Source organism: Lissotriton helveticus, chromosome 11 (assembly GCF_964261635.1).
Source record: "Lissotriton helveticus chromosome 11, aLisHel1.1, whole genome shotgun sequence".
NCBI classification, from domain to species: domain Eukaryota; kingdom Metazoa; phylum Chordata; class Amphibia; order Caudata; family Salamandridae; genus Lissotriton; species Lissotriton helveticus.
Genome location: NC_136072.1, coordinates 461,693,409 through 461,710,518, shown reverse-complemented (window position 1 = coordinate 461,710,518; position 17,110 = coordinate 461,693,409). Strand labels below are relative to the sequence as shown.

Genomic DNA, 17,110 nt, shown 5'->3' with positions numbered 1-17,110 from the left:
TCCCGCGCATGGGCGGGAATATTCTAATGCATGACTATTGATGAGGATCCCCTGGAAGAGAACGGACTAATATCCACCACTGAAATTACTTCATATTTCACCATATTAATTCAGCACTAATCCTTTGTAGGCTTCCTGAATAGCGTGCGCCAACAAGCGCTATATAAATACAAACATTCGTCCTCCTCTATCCTTCTGCTATCATTCCAAATCCAAATAAGTGACTAACCTATCCACCACTTAAAATGTACTTGCATGTTTCACTATACTAATTCAACACTAATCCTCTATGGGTCCCGGAGTAGCATGCTACTTGCCGAAAAAGCGCTTTGACGCCTCGTCAGGGGTAGTAAGCACTATATAAATGTAATTACAATAACAATTAACTTTGTACCCACAATTGGCACATCTCTGGCCACAGGTAAGCCCCTTGTAAAAGTCACCATGGGTACCAAGGGCACTGTGACCAGGGAAGTGCCACGCTTAAGGGCCCTGCTCCAAAAAACCCACACTCTGCCATCGCAGGCTGCCTGTTTTGTGCAGAGAAAAGTGAAGAGTTGACATGGCACTATCCGCTGTCCGTGGCCTAGGTAAATCACCCCTCTAGCAAGGTGCACTAGACCCCAGGTGAGGGTGCAGTTGCCAGAGCACTGTGCCCCCTACAGTGTCCGAGTCCATTCTTAGACATTGTAAGTGCAGTAAAGCCATAAAGAGTATATGGTCTGGGAGTTGGTCACTACGCACTCTACAGTTCCATTATGGCTTTACTGACACCTGTAAAGTTTGGTAGGAAACTTCTCAGCACATTAAACCCACACTGATGCCAGTGTTGGTTTTAATTCATAATGCACTCAGAGGGCATCTTAGAGATGCCCCCTAAAAAATGACCAGCCCTAATGTGGTTCCTGAATGGCTACCTGCCATTTCCCACCACCAGACAGGTTTCTGCACCCCTGGATAGAGGGCCTCTGCTTTCTGGGTCCAGAAACAAAGCCCATCCTGGTTAGAGGTGTCATTCCTCCTCCCTCAGGATGGGCTGGGTCAACGAAGGGGAAGCTTCTAAGGCCTGCCGCCTTTGTGAGCCAACCCTGCCTTTTGCTGCCCTCAGTAACTGGCTCCGATCGGTTCTGACCCCCACTTTGGGCAGGAAAATGAAGTGAGGAAGAAAGGAATGCCCACCTTTGCCAACCCCATCTCAGTCCCCTCCATACTGAAGATGAGGGGGAGACAGCCATTTAGAGAGAGGCTCAGCCACCCTCCAACTGTAGGGTGGAATAATAGGGGGTGTACCCACCTATTAATTCAAACCTTCACACCCCTGTAACACCCCTAAACTTAGTATTGAGGGGCAACCCTGAACCTTCCCTCCTCAGGTTAGAGAAGAACGAAAGACTGAAGAGCTGTGCTGATGAAGGAAGAGGACACCAACTGCTTTGGCCCCAGCCCTACCAACCTGTCCAGACGATGACCTGCAAATAGCAAACCCCCGGCGTGTCCTGCAGTGAGCAGCCATCCAGAACCCGGAGAACCAGCCCTGCCTTCACCAGAACAGCTGTCTTCCGGAGCACTGGATCTACTCAACGAAAGACTTCAATACAGAACACGGATCCAGGTGGCTCCGTGGTTCTGCACCACTCTGCACCTGATGCCAGAGTTTGTGTGGCCCAACCCCACAACGTGGTCTCCACAGTTATCCTGACCTGGGATCTGGCGACACCGGACCTTCCTCGAGCTTCAGATCGACGCCTGAAGCTTCGAACCCGTGGGGTCCCCCGATCGCAACCGGAGCTAGTAAGAAGAACCAATGCCTAAAGACACCCCTGCATCCGACGCCTTACAGCCTTGGGTAGCCCAACTGACGGTGTCCAGGCCTTCCCCCAGAATCCAGCTTACCTCTCCTGCCAGTGGTCGCTCTCTGGAAACATCCTTGACTGAGCCTGCAGCATTTCTTTTGAACTTGAGATCTCCATTGAAACCAACAGGGCTCCCGATGTCTCCTTGGCACTCTGCATACGGCCACCTAAGTGCCGCTGGTGGTGTAGCTCCTGTGCGGATTGTTGGTCCCTGCAGTACTGATACTTTCACCAGGACCTTTGCTCCCACAACCCAGTGGCCTGCTCGTGGGCAGCCCCTGACCGATAGACCCCTAGCTGCATTGGCTAGCATTGGGTCCCTGCACCCTGCACCCAGCCGCCCTAGTGCCGCTGGTGGTACGATTTAAGTGCCTGCTTGAACCTTGCTTCTAACCCTAAAAAGCTATTCTTGCACGAAGTTTACTTACCTGCAAACCAATAACATTCTTTTCTCCCACTGGAACCAATGTTATAATTTTTGTCCCAAAAACTTTCCAAGAGTTTAACTGACTTTTTAAATGAACACCAAAGTACCTTTCTTTCAACCAAAAACTGTCATACTTACCTGTGTTTTGTAAGACCCATGGTGAGATATCTAGGCATACCACCTGAGAAGTAAAAATAACTGAAAAGTAACGCAACAGTAATCTAAAGCAATTTCCCAGTATTCTGAATGGTTTTAAAAGCAAATACAAACCTGTAATAATTTCAACTTCAACCACGACTACATTTTCTGGTACAGAATTGCATTTGAAAGCAGAGCACCTACACTTACCTGTGCCAAGTCCTACTTGGTTCTAGAAATAAAATAGAAGTATACTTTTTTATACTTACTTAATTGCTCTGGATTCAGTCTCTGAGCGTGTGCCAGCAGTTCTTGATTGAGTGAATACAACAAATGCTTCATACACACTCTTGAAAAGCCTAACTGCTCGACCACACTATCACAAACAGAGTTGTAGGTGATTATCTAACTTATCCTCTGCTAGACCTCGGGGGAACCCCTGGACTATATGCACACTATACCTTACTTTGGTACAGTATATACAGAGACAGCTTCCTACAGGGGGATAGAAATTTGAAATGTTTTCAACTCATGAAATTAAGTTAATTTCTACTTTTCTGTGATAGACCCCGTTTACTGGAGATTTCAGGCAGTCTATGTCAAGATCTAGAGACTGAGACACAATAGGGTCTTGTAATGGGTTGACGGCAATGTTCCTTTTTCTAATGGTAGTTTTCAGCAAACCCTTCGAAGACTATTTAGAAAAGGCTGCTTTTCCAGTTGAAGCCGATTTGGCAGCACTTTTCAAAGTGGAAGATTAGCGAATCTGATCCACTTTGCAGCTGAACTTTTTTGTTTTCTATCCATAGACTAGTTTCATTCTTCTTTCAAGAATAAGCTACTACTAGAGATAAAACCAATCTTTAAACTTTAATAAGAGGCTGAGCTGCCTTTACATTTTGAGTGTTGTAGTGTGGTACAGGTATGACCGCCAATTTCCGCCTTACACTCTTCCGATTCCACAAAAGAAAGTATTGTTCAGACTTAATCAGCAAAACTCAAGCCAAAGTCCTATCATTTAGCGCCTTTTGTTCGGTGCTTTCCATTCTGGTGTTTCGTAAAAAACAAACCATAGTGTTTAAATCTTGAATATTTGTCCTCTATGGCTCAAGTTTCTCACCTGTTAGCTTGAAAAATGACACCCCCTCTCCCCCAAATATGTTTTGCATATTTCTGACCTGTTTCCTTCTCGCTAACTCCTTTTCCTCTCGGCATTTTCTTTCTTCCTCTTCCTGCTGACGCTTAAGGAGTTCCTCCTGTTGACGGCGCAGCTCCTCTTGCTGCTGGCGCAATTCTTCTTGCTGTCTGCGCAGCTCCTCTTGACGTTTCTGCTCCTCCTCCTTCTCCTGTTGCTGCTTGGCTCTTAATTCCTCATCTCTCCTCTCCTGCTCAAGCTGCAACCATACATTATGTTACTGAAGAGGGGATCTGCAGCTAAGAATCTGCCACAGCTCTGGATGAGTCATACAAGTAAATCCTTCTTTGCAACAGACCACAATATTACACATCTACAACAACTAACTGATCCTCTACAACCAGTACAAAGAAGCCATGCTTATAAAAAGATTCAGAAACACCAATAACTCACACCTCAGCTGTATCGTAAAGTGTACAATACTTGCGTATAGTACATTTGAAATAGGAAGGGACAAAAGAGGAAACTAAACATAGTGAATGCTTTGATTGAGTAGTGCAGGAAATCATTATTTGCTGATGCTGACCTTTGCCGCCTTGGCCTTTTCAAGTTGAAGCTGTTCAGGAGATGGCTCTGGAGGCATAGCATCTGCAGGGAGATCCCAAACACTGTTGCCTTCCCATTCTACAAAAAAAAGAGGGATTTACTCAGTACATTAATAAAAGAAGTATTAGCAAGGATCTGTATTAGTTTGACATCGGGCAAAAGGAGAACGGTGGGTGCTCTTGCTGAGGCTAAAGTTCTGGCACATTGCTAACCAATCAAGTCAATGTATGTATAATCCCTGAAAGGAAATACATGAAAATTAAACTAGATACTGACTTACAACAGTAGAATGTGCAGCTTTAAACTCTTCTACAGTCACTTATTCTGTATTAGTATGCCACCATGTGGTTGGGTCCAACATGTTATTGTAGTAAATCTCGCTTTAGGGGTAAAAACCTAGATGGATCAATATGGGTCACTTTGAATGCCATGCTTTAGCCCACTACCTCTTTAGATATTTTGTGTATGCATGTACATCTAGAAGAGTTTCAAACATGAAATCTACTCTAAGAGGTTAGTAACTAGTTTATTTTACAAGATGACTCTCTCCTCATGCTGTACATTGATTATAGCAGTATAAGTGGAGGAGCAATAATGTGCAAGTAGTTCTAAATAAATTCCCCAAGATAGCTTTCCCCACTTGAGCTTCTCGCCTTGATGTACTTCACACAGTAGTGCAAGTATTAGTGACTGTGGTTACAATGCCTCATGTTGACTAATGCAGCTCTTTCGTTTTTCTTGTTGCATGTGCTCTTGGTTTAACCAATAGTGTTTTGTCTACCATGAAATTAACACATTTGAATTGCATAAAAAAATCCACAATGGTATAGTTCCCTTGGTAAAAGGCATTCCAATAACTTTTGTGCGACAAAGACTTTCAGTTGTCTTGGCCACCTTTGTACCTAGTAGGTAATTCATGACTTTAATACTAACACTTAAAGCATGCAAACATTCCTGCTGGCACATTGGGCTGTTGAAAGAAAGAAGGCAAATGATAGACTAGATCAAATGGAAATTTGAAACCTCCTTTGTAATACATTTAGTTTGTATTCATGTCACATTAACATGTGAATATTAAAAGTATGGTTCTTATACGGTTGGCCCTTGGCGCACTAACTATGTAGTGATGAAATCACAATTAAAAATGCAGTTTTTAAAGTATTTGTTTCGGACCGATCTTGTGCCTTAGTTTAAATGGAGCTTTAATTACAATTTGACAAAATTATATTCAAGTTCCAAGTTGGTGATGGAACTCAACGCAGAAGATACATCTGTTTTACAGTCATTAAAAATCTCAAAATGAAAAGAATGGAGAAACATCTACTCTCAAACTCCCCTCCACTATCTCAACCCTTCTGTGGCTCATTACAGTGGATAAGTGAACCCTTCATGGCACATAGTATAAATTACATTCCAACAAATGCATAAAATACTGCACAATATTTCCCCATGCCTCATTTGTCTTGTAGAACCTCTGCGATTCCAATGGTATGAGTGATACTGGGTAACAAAAAAAGCAAATATTCAGTGCCAGCTCTTTGACAGTGTAGTCACAGGAGAAGCAGGTGAGGAAGGATAAGTTACTTACCTGTAATCCTAGTTCTCTTCCAGGGGTATCCTCATCAAAGTCATAAGCACTGAATATTCCCGCCCATGTGCGGGACCCCGGAAACAATATAAAAATATATATGTAAAAAACATATCTCGCTCCACATATATGTATGTACATATAGCATTTTTCTCACACCAATGCTGCTCCTCAACTGAGGCTAAAACAATGTAAACACATATACATGCACTGCAATTAGTAAGGAAACAAAAAACACATTAGGTCAAATAACCCTTGAACTTTGTGTTTTAATGAGTAAAACCACTCATAAATCCTGAAAATTGCTTATAAATAGACATTGTTAGCCCTCAGGCTGCATTGTAAAACAATAGCATAGAAAATGAAACCATTATCAACAAAAAACTGGCACCGTGCCTTTAAGGCAGCCATGACCCCAGGCTTCCCATCATGCCTCAGGGGTGACAGTTAGGTCAGTTGTTCTTTGCATAACCCTGAAGACAGGGCTCAACCACAAGATTGTAATAGTACCGAATCTCATTTACCTGGGGAGGCGGGTGGGTTGCTTATGACTTTGATGATGATACCCCTGGAAGAGAACTAGGATTACAGGTAAGTAACGTATCCTTCTCTTCCAGGGGATCCTCATCAATAGTCATAAGCACTGAATAGAATAGCAAGCCCATCAACCACCTGCAGGTAAATGAGAAGTACATGACCCAACCAAGCCATAACAGCCAATAACTCAGCTGTTAAACAGATTCCTCATGGAGGCCTGGCCCACCTGGGTATCTGCTCTCGTGTCAGAATCTAGACAGTAATGTCTGGTAAATGTATGGACAGACCTCCAGGTCGCCCTTTACAAATCTCAGACATGGGCACATTATGCAGGTAAGCTGCCGTGGCAGCTCTACCTCTAGTGGAATGCGCTTTAGGGGTAAACCCCAGAGGTTTCTGCGCCAATTGGTAAGCAAGTTTGATACACGAAACGATCCACCTGGAAATGGAACGCTTCGATGCTGCATGACCAGTTCTGATCGATCCATAGTTAATAAATAATTGATCAGAATGTCGAATAGACTTGGACCTGTCCAGATAGAACTTTAAAACCCTTTTCAGATCCAAAGAGTGTAAAGCCCTCTCAGCTGGAGTAGAGGGATTGGGAAAGAAAGTGGGCAGAGAGATCGACTGATTGACATGAAAATCTGACACCACTTTCGGCAGGAAAGAAGGGTGAGCACCACTCTATTCAAATGAAACACTGTATAAGGTTCTCTGGTACAGAGGGCCTGAATCTCGCTCACCCTACGGGCTGACGTAATTGCTACCAAAAAAGCAGCTTTCCAGGAAATATGCTGTAAAGTAGCTTTATGAATGGGCTCAAAAGGAGGGCCCATCAACTTTGATAGTACTAGGTTCAGCTCCCAGGGAGGAGAAGGAGGCCGTACAGGAGGGTACACCTTTTTCAGACCTTGCAGGAAATCTTTTACTGCTGGCAACTGGAAAAAAAAGGTTTGTGAAGGTGATCGCCTATAAGCAGTTATAGCGGCTAAATGCACCTTAATGGAGTTAAACTTCAAACCTGCTTTTGCCAGGTACAACAAGTATGGAAGATCTGCTTCTTCCTGACTCTTCACCGGATTGTGACCATTCTGCATGCACCACATATAGAACCTCTTCCACTTGCATGCATAAGAATGTCTAGTGGAAGGACGTCGTGCTACTCTCAGAATGGACATGCAGTCTTGTGGCAGTCCTAGATGGCCGTCCTGAATGACCTCAGGAGCCATGCTGCCAAGTTCAGTGACGGAAGGTTGGGATGGTGAATCCTCCCGTTCATCTTCGATAACAGGTCCGGCCTGCAAGGAAGCCTCTTGTGAGGAGATACTGACAGGTGAAGTAGGTCCGTGTACCACCATTGCCTCGGCCAGTCGGGGGGAATCAGGATCATTGTTGTGCACGAGTGGCTCAGCTTGCTCACCACCTTCGGGATCAGCGGAAGGGGTGGAAAGGCTACACAAATTCCCCTGACCAGTTGATCAAAAGAGCATTCCCTCTCGTTCCTGGTCGATAGAACCTTGAGGCGAAGCTTGGGCATTTGCTGTTTACGTCGTCCGCGAAGAGATCTATGGAAGGACGACCCCAAGATTGGAAAATGTCTTCTAGCACTTCGTCGTTGAGAACCCAGTCCTCTCTGTTTTCAAAGTGCCGACTTAGTGCGTCCGCCCTCACGTTCTGCTCTCCTGGAAGGTGGACTGCTTGAACAGACAACTTGCGAGCCAGAAGCCAATGCCAGATGCACTGAGCTTCCAGTGATAGAGTCCTTGAGCGAGTTCCTCCCTGCTTGTTCAAATAGTACATCGTGGTGGTGTTGTCAGTTTGTACTAGAACCACTTCCTCCTGAAGTGAGGGAAGGAACGCTTTGAGAGCCAGGTGGACAGCTCCCAATTCCAGCAAGTTGATGTGGTAGGTGCTTTCTTTGGAGGACCGCAGACCCTGCACTGAAAGAGGCCCCATGTGCGCCCCCCAGCCTTGCAACGACACGTCTGTGATGATTGTTTGTGCAGGAGGAGGCTGATGGAAGAGAACTCCCACCTGCATGTTCTGCTTCTTTGTCCACCACGGGATGGAAGATCGAGCCACCTCCGACAAAGTGATCTGATCGTCCCAGCGATTCGATTGCTGGTCCCATTTGTCCTCCAGATCCTGCTGAAGAGGACGCATCCGAAGTCTGGCGTTCGGTACTAAGAAGATGCATGAAGCCATCGACCCTAAAAGGGAGGCTATCTTTCGCACTTTCTGAGTCCTGTTGCGAAGAGCTTGCTGGCACTTGAGCGCTATCGAAAACTGTCTCTCCTCCGAAGGAAACACTTTTCCTACCTCGGAGTCTAGCAGAGCTCCTAGGAAGTGAATCTTCTGAGTGGGTTGGGAGACAGACTTGCTGTAGTTGACATGCAGGCCTAGAAGCTGACAAAGATCTATGCATGTCTGGAATTGATTCCTTACATTGTCTGGAGTTGGACCTTTCAACAGCCAATCGTCTAAGTATGGGTATACGAAGACTCCCCTGCGGCGTAGAGCTGCCGCCACCACTGCGGCATACTTCGTGAACACCCTGGGGGCCGACTTCAACCCAAACGGAAGGATTTTGAACTGGTAGTGGGAGGTCCCCACCCGGAAGCGAAGGAATCTCCTGTGATCGGGCCGTATCGGGACATGAAAATACGCATCTTGAAGGTCCATCGAACACATCCAATCCCCCTTCCTGAGATGTGGATATATTTGGTGAAGCGCCAACATGCGAAATTTTTCTTTTCGTACATGTAGATTGAGTGTTCTCAAGTCCAGAATGGGCCTGTACTCCGCCTTTTGGCCCTTTTTTTATGACCAGAAAATACCTCGAGTATACTCCTTTCCCCCTTTGAGCCACCAGCACCCTCTCGATGGCTGATTTCTCGAGGAGTGTCCCTACTTCTTTCTTTAACAGTTGTAGCTGGTGGCTTGACGTTGACATCGGAGGAACGGGTGGAGGCAGACGATGGAAACGAAGACAGAACCCATTCTGCAGCGTAGACAACACCCATTGGTCTTTTGTAATGGCCTGCCACTCTGTCCTGTGATGTGCAATGCTTCCCCCCACTGGAGTGGACAACGGCGCTGGGGGAAGTGAAGACTCATTGCTTCTGCTGAGGCTTATTGAAGTTGTTGCCTTGGCGCTGATTTCTATTTCCTTTGGAATTGCACTTGCCTTTATATTGCGACTTTTGTTTGCCTTGCTGGTTCTGGCCCTTCTGCCAGTGAGGGGATTGAACCCTCTGCTTCGAAGAGCCCTTGTTATCAGAACGTAACTTCTTCCGGAATTCCTTTTTCTTTTCAAGCCCCACGGCTTTAAGGGTGTCTAACTCCGTTTTCATCCGTTGCATCTCCTCATCAGCACTCGCCCCAAAGAGAGATGTGCCTGAAAAAGGAAGATTTAGTATTCTGGCTTGAGCCTCGGGTTTCAATGCTGTAAGGCGCAACCATGAGGATCTCCTCGCTGTGATTCCATGCGCATAAACATGCGCAGCCAGGGTTGCTCCATCTGCCGCCGCTCCTATAATCTGATTGGAGACTTGACCAGCCTCCATCAGAACCTCCTCAAAGTCCTTTCTATCTTCCTGAGGAAGTTTTTCAGACAACCTCTGAAGCGAGTCCCACAGAGATCTATCATATCTGCCTAGCAGAGCTTCCGCATTGGAGACCTTGAGGAAAGAAGCTGAGGTGTTACAAACTCTTCTCCCCCATGAGTCTTGTACCTTGCTGTCCTTATCCGGCGGTACCGTGGATGAGGAAGCCACCGCATTGGATTTTTTAGCCGCCGCGATGATTACTGAATCTTGCGGGTGGTCGGACTTGAGGAACAGAGGATCCTCTTCAGGAGGGCGATATTTCTTGAGAATCCTCGCTGGGACGGACTTCACCGTCGCCGGAGTCAGAAAAACTTCATTCACTGGATCCATTTTACCTGGGACCAACAGCAATAAGGGCTTGGGAGCCGTTCTGTGCTGCAGGGTTTCGAAGATGACCGTCGTCTTGATCTGCGGAGCTGTCATAGGCACTCCTAGCTTCAGGGCTCCCCTGCCCAAGATGTCTTGAAACGAGAAAATATCCTCAGTTGGAGATATTCTCGAGCGTGGACTGTTTGTTAGGGTCAGAGAGTAATTCCTGTGAGATCGGGTCCTCGATGAACTTGAAGAGCTATGAGTCCGCCTGGACCTAGATCTTCTTTTACTTGAGCACGTTCTAGAACGAGATCGCTCCCTGTGACTAGATCTTCTTTGTCAGTGAAATTGCTCTCCCACCCTCGCAGCTCCACCATTAAGTGAGGTGCCCCTGCACTCTTGAGTGTTGGTGATCGAGGCCCTCCTCCACCCACAGGTTTCCCTGCGCCTCATCCCTGTTGGTCCAGTGGACCTCTGTCTCCTTTCTCTCACTCTGCTCTTTCACTCGTTTTTCTACCCTTTCTATCTTTCACCTTTCTGCATCTCTGCTCTTTTGTGCCTTATTTCTGCCCATTTTCCCTTTCTCTCCCTCTGCTCCTTCACTCGTTTTCACTCGTTTTTCTACCCTTTCTATCTTTCACCTTTCTGCACTTCTGCTCTTTTGTGCCTTATTTCTGCCCATTTTCCCTTTCTCTCCCTCTGCTCCTTCACTCGTTTTCACTCGTTTTTCTACCCTTTCTATCTTTCACCTTTCTGCTCTTTTCTGCATATCTGCTCTTTTGTGCCTTATTTCTGCTTATTTTCCCGTTTTTCTTTATCCCTTCTTTCCTCCCTTTACCTTTCCCCGCCGCTGCTGCCCCCGCGGCCCCTCTCCCCCAGCGCGACCGGCCCAATCCAGCTCCCCAATCCAGCTCCCCTCCCCGCTCCCGCCTCCCAGCTGTCCAGCCCTCCCCGACCCCTACTTAATGGCGGCCACTGCGGGGACAGGCGAGCAAGACCACTGACTCATTGTCAGTGAAATTGCTCTCCCACCCTCGCAGCTCCACCATTAAGTGAGGTGCCCCTGCACTCTTGAGTGTTGGTGATCGAGGCCCTCCTCCACCTGCAGGTTTCCCTGCGCATCATCCCTGGTGGTCCAGTGGACCTCTGTCTCCTTTCTCTCACTCTGCTCCTTCACTCGTTTTTCTACCCTTTCTATCTTTCACCTTTCTGCACCTTTCTGCATCTCTGCTCTTTTGTGCCTTATTTCTGCCCATTTTCCCTTTCTCTCCCTCTGCTCCTTCACTCGTTTTCACTCGTTTTTCTACCCTTTCTATCTTTCACCTTTCCATAGCTGCCAAGGTTTCAGATTGCCAAGTGTGACATGGTCATCATTTCAGAGTAATTATGAGTGACATTTTAACGACTATGAGTGACACTTTCTCTCGAGCAAAATCAAGCTATGAAGATGAGGAAAACATAAATATGAGACATTACACTCATTTAAGGAATTAGAAACTCTAAATTAACTGGTGCAGAGCGTAAGAAATAATTGTTAAATGACTTCCATTTATCATAATCATGTCCAAATCATATACTTAGAATCACACAAATACGAGAAAGCTCCTTTGCAATATTTTAAATCAAGTCTCTGCACTCAAGCCCAGGAGCTGTGTTTTGTCGGTTGTGTGTTGTTTTGAGGCTTGTGCTTCCAACCTTTTCCAAACATAGATTACCAGCCTTTGTGGTAGGTCCCTCCTTCCCTGCAAATTCAGGAGAGCGTTTGGTCTGGGCCTCTCTCTGATGTCACGTGAGTGACCTGTCCCAACAGGGAACCGATGTCAGAGATGCCCCAACGTATGTCACCTGCGCGGTGCCAGATACAGTAACTTTAACATACTAATAAATGCAACCAGGCTGCTAATTATTTAACCGTCCTGGGAAAAGAGAATGAGTAATGTTATCAAATTGGGGCCTCTGCTCAGTGAGAACGAGGTCTGGGAGCCATATGGACGTGAGCAAATTCCAACATTTAAAAACAGAACCCATGTCTAAAAGGGAAAGGATGAGTAGGTCAATTATGTATATATTCGCCAATGCAATTGAGCATGAGCCCAATGCTTTTTTTTATGGACGCATTCTTCCCGAGTTCAATCCAGGACCAATCCAGATGTTAGGATTTCATCTGTTTTGTGTTCTTCCTTTTTCATGTCGCCCTAGTTTATTAAAAATTATGTCACCCCACCTCCCCCCTTCAGATCCAGACACATCCAGCTAAGTGCAAAAGTAGTCTGACATGAGTGACAGTCACGACGCACACTGATGAGAGTACTTGTCTGTCAACTGATGTCACTGCAGCGGTTTAGAGAGAGCTCAAATTACTAACCAGGCGAGGAAAATCACTAAACTCTTTGCCGCTCTCTGTCCCACGTAGGACCTGGGCCCCCACTACACATTAATAAGTCAGGTAACTTCGGCCGCCGCAAGCTGCACATGTGTGATTCCATGATTGCTGGTGAAGCCTTAGGAGAGCCTGTGAAACGCACATAGCGGACACAGTCAGACAGGCGGACTATTATTCAAGAATTATTTCATAAATGTCACACCAGTATAATTAAGTGAGAGTCAGCGGCCCGGTGTCCTGTGCGCCGCCTGCAACTACTGCGAGTTCAGATAGATAAGTATTACTTGCAGTAGTTAATACATAAAACAGCGAGTACTCTGTAGAAACAGAAATCATTTATGTAATTGTAAAAACATACACTTACTGTATAAATGCAGCTTTGCCAGTTCACCCTTCAGCGGAGCCTCTCTTCCTGCTGACGAATACATCTTCCTGCCCATGCTATCAGGACTCCACCTCCATAAGTGCTCTCTTACCAGATATCAACTTTTCCAGTTAGATGCTGGCAGAGTTATGACGTTTCCCTCCACGCGATGGAAGCTCTTGCAAACACTTTTTTCTATTATATGATGCCGCTCAGAAACCAGTTAGCACGGAGCCGCGCCGGTCTTGGCTTCCTCAAAACTTCCCGCTTTCCGGCCTCAGGATCAGTATGTGAGTGACGTCAGGTCCCCCTCGGCACCTGCCTGAAATTCACTACTTCGGATCATCAGCTGCTCCCCCCGTTACAGTATTCTGTCTCCTTCAGTGTGTTAATCATTCATAATGCTTACTGTATGGCAAGATGAGCAATGCGACTACATGGCACGGCTTTAGGCTGTGCACCCCGACACAGTGACTGCGCGCCAGAGCGCCACACTCCACCAGTCCCCGATTCCTGAATCCCCGACCTCACACGGTCACACCTCATCCCACCCCGCTGGGCCAAACACAGTTATCACGACGTAAGCATTACGTGGGCTGGGTGACGTCAGGCCTGTCTGTAGACAGTGAGTGACTCAGCCCTCCCCTGCGGCGCGGGCGGGAATACCAATGCCGCAGGCTAAGATACATTGTCGCAGCAGACAGTGCACAATTGTTACAAAGCCTGTGCTGGTGGCAGCGCCCCGGGCCGAAAGTCTGCATTGAGCAGCAGAGCCGGCGCAGGGCACAAGCACACGCGCTATCGACCTGACGAACAAGTTACTTACCTTCGGTAACGATATATCTGTAAGAAACAGTAGTTAGTATTAGATTCCTTACCTTAGAATATCCCCAGGCGTCAGTCTGGATCCGGAAACTTTTGCGTAGCAGTACCCCTGCGCGTCGGTAGGCGTCGTCTGCAGGCGTCCCCTGCGGCTCCGCGTCGTCGGCGCCGTGCGCCGTCGCTGGAGTATATAGACGCCGCCTCCGCCCGCTGACGTCAGTTCTTTGCACACAGCTTTTCCGCGCCAGAACACGCAGAGCCATGTGAGAACTAACACTGGTGCCATTTGAAACTAGGGCCCTGAAAGGGATGTCCTTAACCCTAGGTATCAGTTCGCAGAACGGGGAGGACGGATGGGGCGGTAAGGAATCTAATACTAACTACTGTTTCTTACAGATATATCGTTACCGAAGGTAAGTAACTTGTTCATCTGAAAGAAACAGGTTAGTATTAGATTCCTTACCTTAGAATAGATACCCCAGCAATACCAACCCCGGTGGTGGGTCTGCGAACCAATACAAACCTACACCAGAAAATCGTGGAGGACCGAACGGCCAAAGAAGCCGTCCCTCCGGACTTGACTGTCCAGGCAGTAATGCCTCGCAAAGGTGTGCAGCGAGGCCCATGTAGCCGCCTGGCAAATGTCCTGCAAAGGGACTCCCCGGCCCAGGGCAGTAGTAGCCGCCGTGGCCCGAGTGGAATGGGCCCTCAGCCCAACAGGAGGCTCCTTCCGAGCCAAAGAGTAGCATGCTTTGATGCACAGGACGACCCACCGAGAGATGGTTCGTTTCTGTACCGCCCTTCCCTTCTTCTCACCCACGTAGCCAACAAACAGTTGGTCATCCACCCGGAACTGGCGTGTGCGATCCATATAATATGAAAGCGCACGTTTTGGGTCCAGACGATGGAGCCGCTCTTCATCTTTTGAAGGATGCGGAGGTGGGAAGAAGGAGGGTAAGGTGATGGACTGCCCGATGTGAAAAGCAGAAACTACTTTGGGCAGGAAAGAAGGCCTAGTCCTAAGAACCACCTTGTCAGGATGGACGGACAAGAAAGGAGGTTTTACAGAAAGGGCCTGGAGCTCACTCACTCTCCTGGCAGAGGTGATGGCAACCAGGAAGGCCGTCTTTAAAGTGAGAAGACGGAGAGGACAGGAATGAAGCGGCTCAAAGGGAGCACACATCAAGAATGTCAGAACCAGGTTCAAGTCCCACTGAGGCATCACGAACGGAACAGGAGGATACATGTGCGTGATGCCTTTCAAGAATCTCAGTACAATAGGGGACTTGAATAAAGATGGCTGATCAGGTAGCCTTAAGAAGGCGGAAAGGGCAGAAAGGTAGCCCTTGATAGTGCCCAGAGCAGAGCCCTGCTGGGCAAGAGAAAGAAGGAAGAGGAGAACCTCGGAAAGAGGGGCAGAAAGGGGATCCACAGCCTTTGCTGTGCACCATGCCACAAATCTGTTCCACCGGCAGGCGTATACCGACTTTGTGGAGGGACGCCTGGCTGCCAGAATCACATCACAGACTTCAGGAGGCAAGTCGAATGGCCTCAACTGTCGCCGCTCAATCTCCACGCATGGAGGTGGAGGCTGGACAGGTTCGGGTGGAGGACCGTCCCCTGCTGCTGCGACAGAAGGTCCTCCTGAAGGGGCAGGCGGATCGAGGGACCGACTGACATGCTGAGTAGCTCGGGATACCAGTATCTTCAAGCCCAGTCCGGAGCCACAAGGATAACTTGGGCCCGGTCGCGCCTGATCTTCTTCAGCACTCTGGGCAGAAGTGGTATAGGCGGAAAGGCGTACAACAGACCGCAACTCCACTCGCGCCGAAAGGCGTCGCCGAGCGAGTGCCGTCTTGGAAACTCCAACGCGCAGAACTGATGACATTGCGCGTTCTCTTCTGTGGCGAATAGATCTAACCAAGGCTCTCCCCATTGCTGAAAGAGGCCGTTCGCCACGTCCGAGTTCAGACGCCATTCGTGATCCACCGAGCACCGACGGCTGAGTTCGTCCGCCCTGGCGTTCAGAGAACCTGCCAGGTGTTGAACCGTCAGAGTCCCGCCCTGACGTTCCAGCCATTGCCAGAGGCGCAGAGCCTCCTGGCAAAGGGTCCACGACCCCACACCGCCCTGTTTGTTGCAGTACCACATGGCGGTGGTGTTGTCCGTGAACACCTGCACTACACTCCCGTTGACAAAGGGGAGGAATGCCTTCAGTGCTAGGCGAATCGCCCGCAGCTCCAACATGTTGATATGGAGCCGGGACTCCGCCGGAGACCAGATGCCTCTGATCTCCGCCTCTCCCAAGTGGCCTCCCCAGCCCTGGAGGGACGCGTCCGTCACAACTACGTGCTCCGGTTGGGGAAGGGAGAGGGATCTGCCTCTGACCCAATCGCGGTCCGTAAGCCACCACTGCAACTGTCTCGCAGTGCCCTCCGAGATCAGGACATGGTCGGACAGGTTGCCCTGATGCTGGGCCCACTGAAACTTCAGGTCCCACTGCAGAGCCCGCATCCGCCATCTGGCGTGATGCACCAGAAGGATGCAGGAGGCCATCAGCCCCAGAAGCCGCAGCGTCAACCTGACCGAAACCCGGGACAACGGCTGAAAGATGGGAATCAGAGCCTGAATATCCCGGACCCGCCGTTCCGGAGGATAAACCCGAAACTGCGCCGAGTCGAGAACCGCTCCGATGAAAAGGAGCTTTTGAGAGGGACACAGGTGTGATTTCGGCACATTGATGGAAAACCCCAGCTCGTGCAGGAGGTCTGCCGTCATCTGAAGGTGGTGGACGACTGTCTGGGGCGAGCCCGCCTTCAACAACCAGTCGTCGAGGTAGGGGAAGACTGAAACCCCTAACCGGCGCAGATGAGCTGCGACCACCGCCATCACTTTCGTGAACACCCGTGGGGCGCTGGTAAGGCCGAATGGGAGCACGATAAACTGAAAGTGCTCGTGGCCTACCGTGAACCGCAGGTAACGCCGGTGGGCCGGCAGGACGGGGATGTGAAAATACGCATCCTGCAAGTCCAACGCTACCATCCAGTCTTGTGGGTCTAGAGCAGCCAAGACCTGAGCCAAAGTCAACATCTTGAACTTCTCCTTCCGGAGGAAGCCGTTGACGTTCCGTAGGTCCAAGATAGGACGTAGGCCCCCTTTGTCCTTCTTGGGTACCAGAAAGTAGTGGGAGTAGCAACCACGCCCTACTTCTGGCCCAGGAACGCGCTCGATGGCCCCCTTGGCCAAGAGGGCCGTAACTTCCTTCTGCAGAAGTGTCAAGTGGTCCCCCGACACACGGTGGTTCTGCGGTGGCATGGCTGGAGGAGTGGACTCG

General features: G+C 48.5%; 1 protein-coding gene across 1 annotated transcript in view; it reads right to left on the bottom strand.

Moving 5' to 3' along the window:
• Nucleotides 1-17,110, bottom strand: part of GIGYF2 (GRB10 interacting GYF protein 2) — a 1,757,193-nt gene that overhangs the window by 502,656 nt on the left and 1,237,427 nt on the right. The window contains exons 19-20 of the mRNA XM_078666006.1: nucleotides 4,140-4,237; nucleotides 3,597-3,812 (exon numbers count right to left, since the gene is read on the bottom strand). Of these exons, the coding sequence (XP_078522132.1) occupies nucleotides 3,597-3,812; nucleotides 4,140-4,237 (314 nt within the window). The remainder of the gene's footprint in view (nucleotides 1-3,596; nucleotides 3,813-4,139; nucleotides 4,238-17,110) is intronic.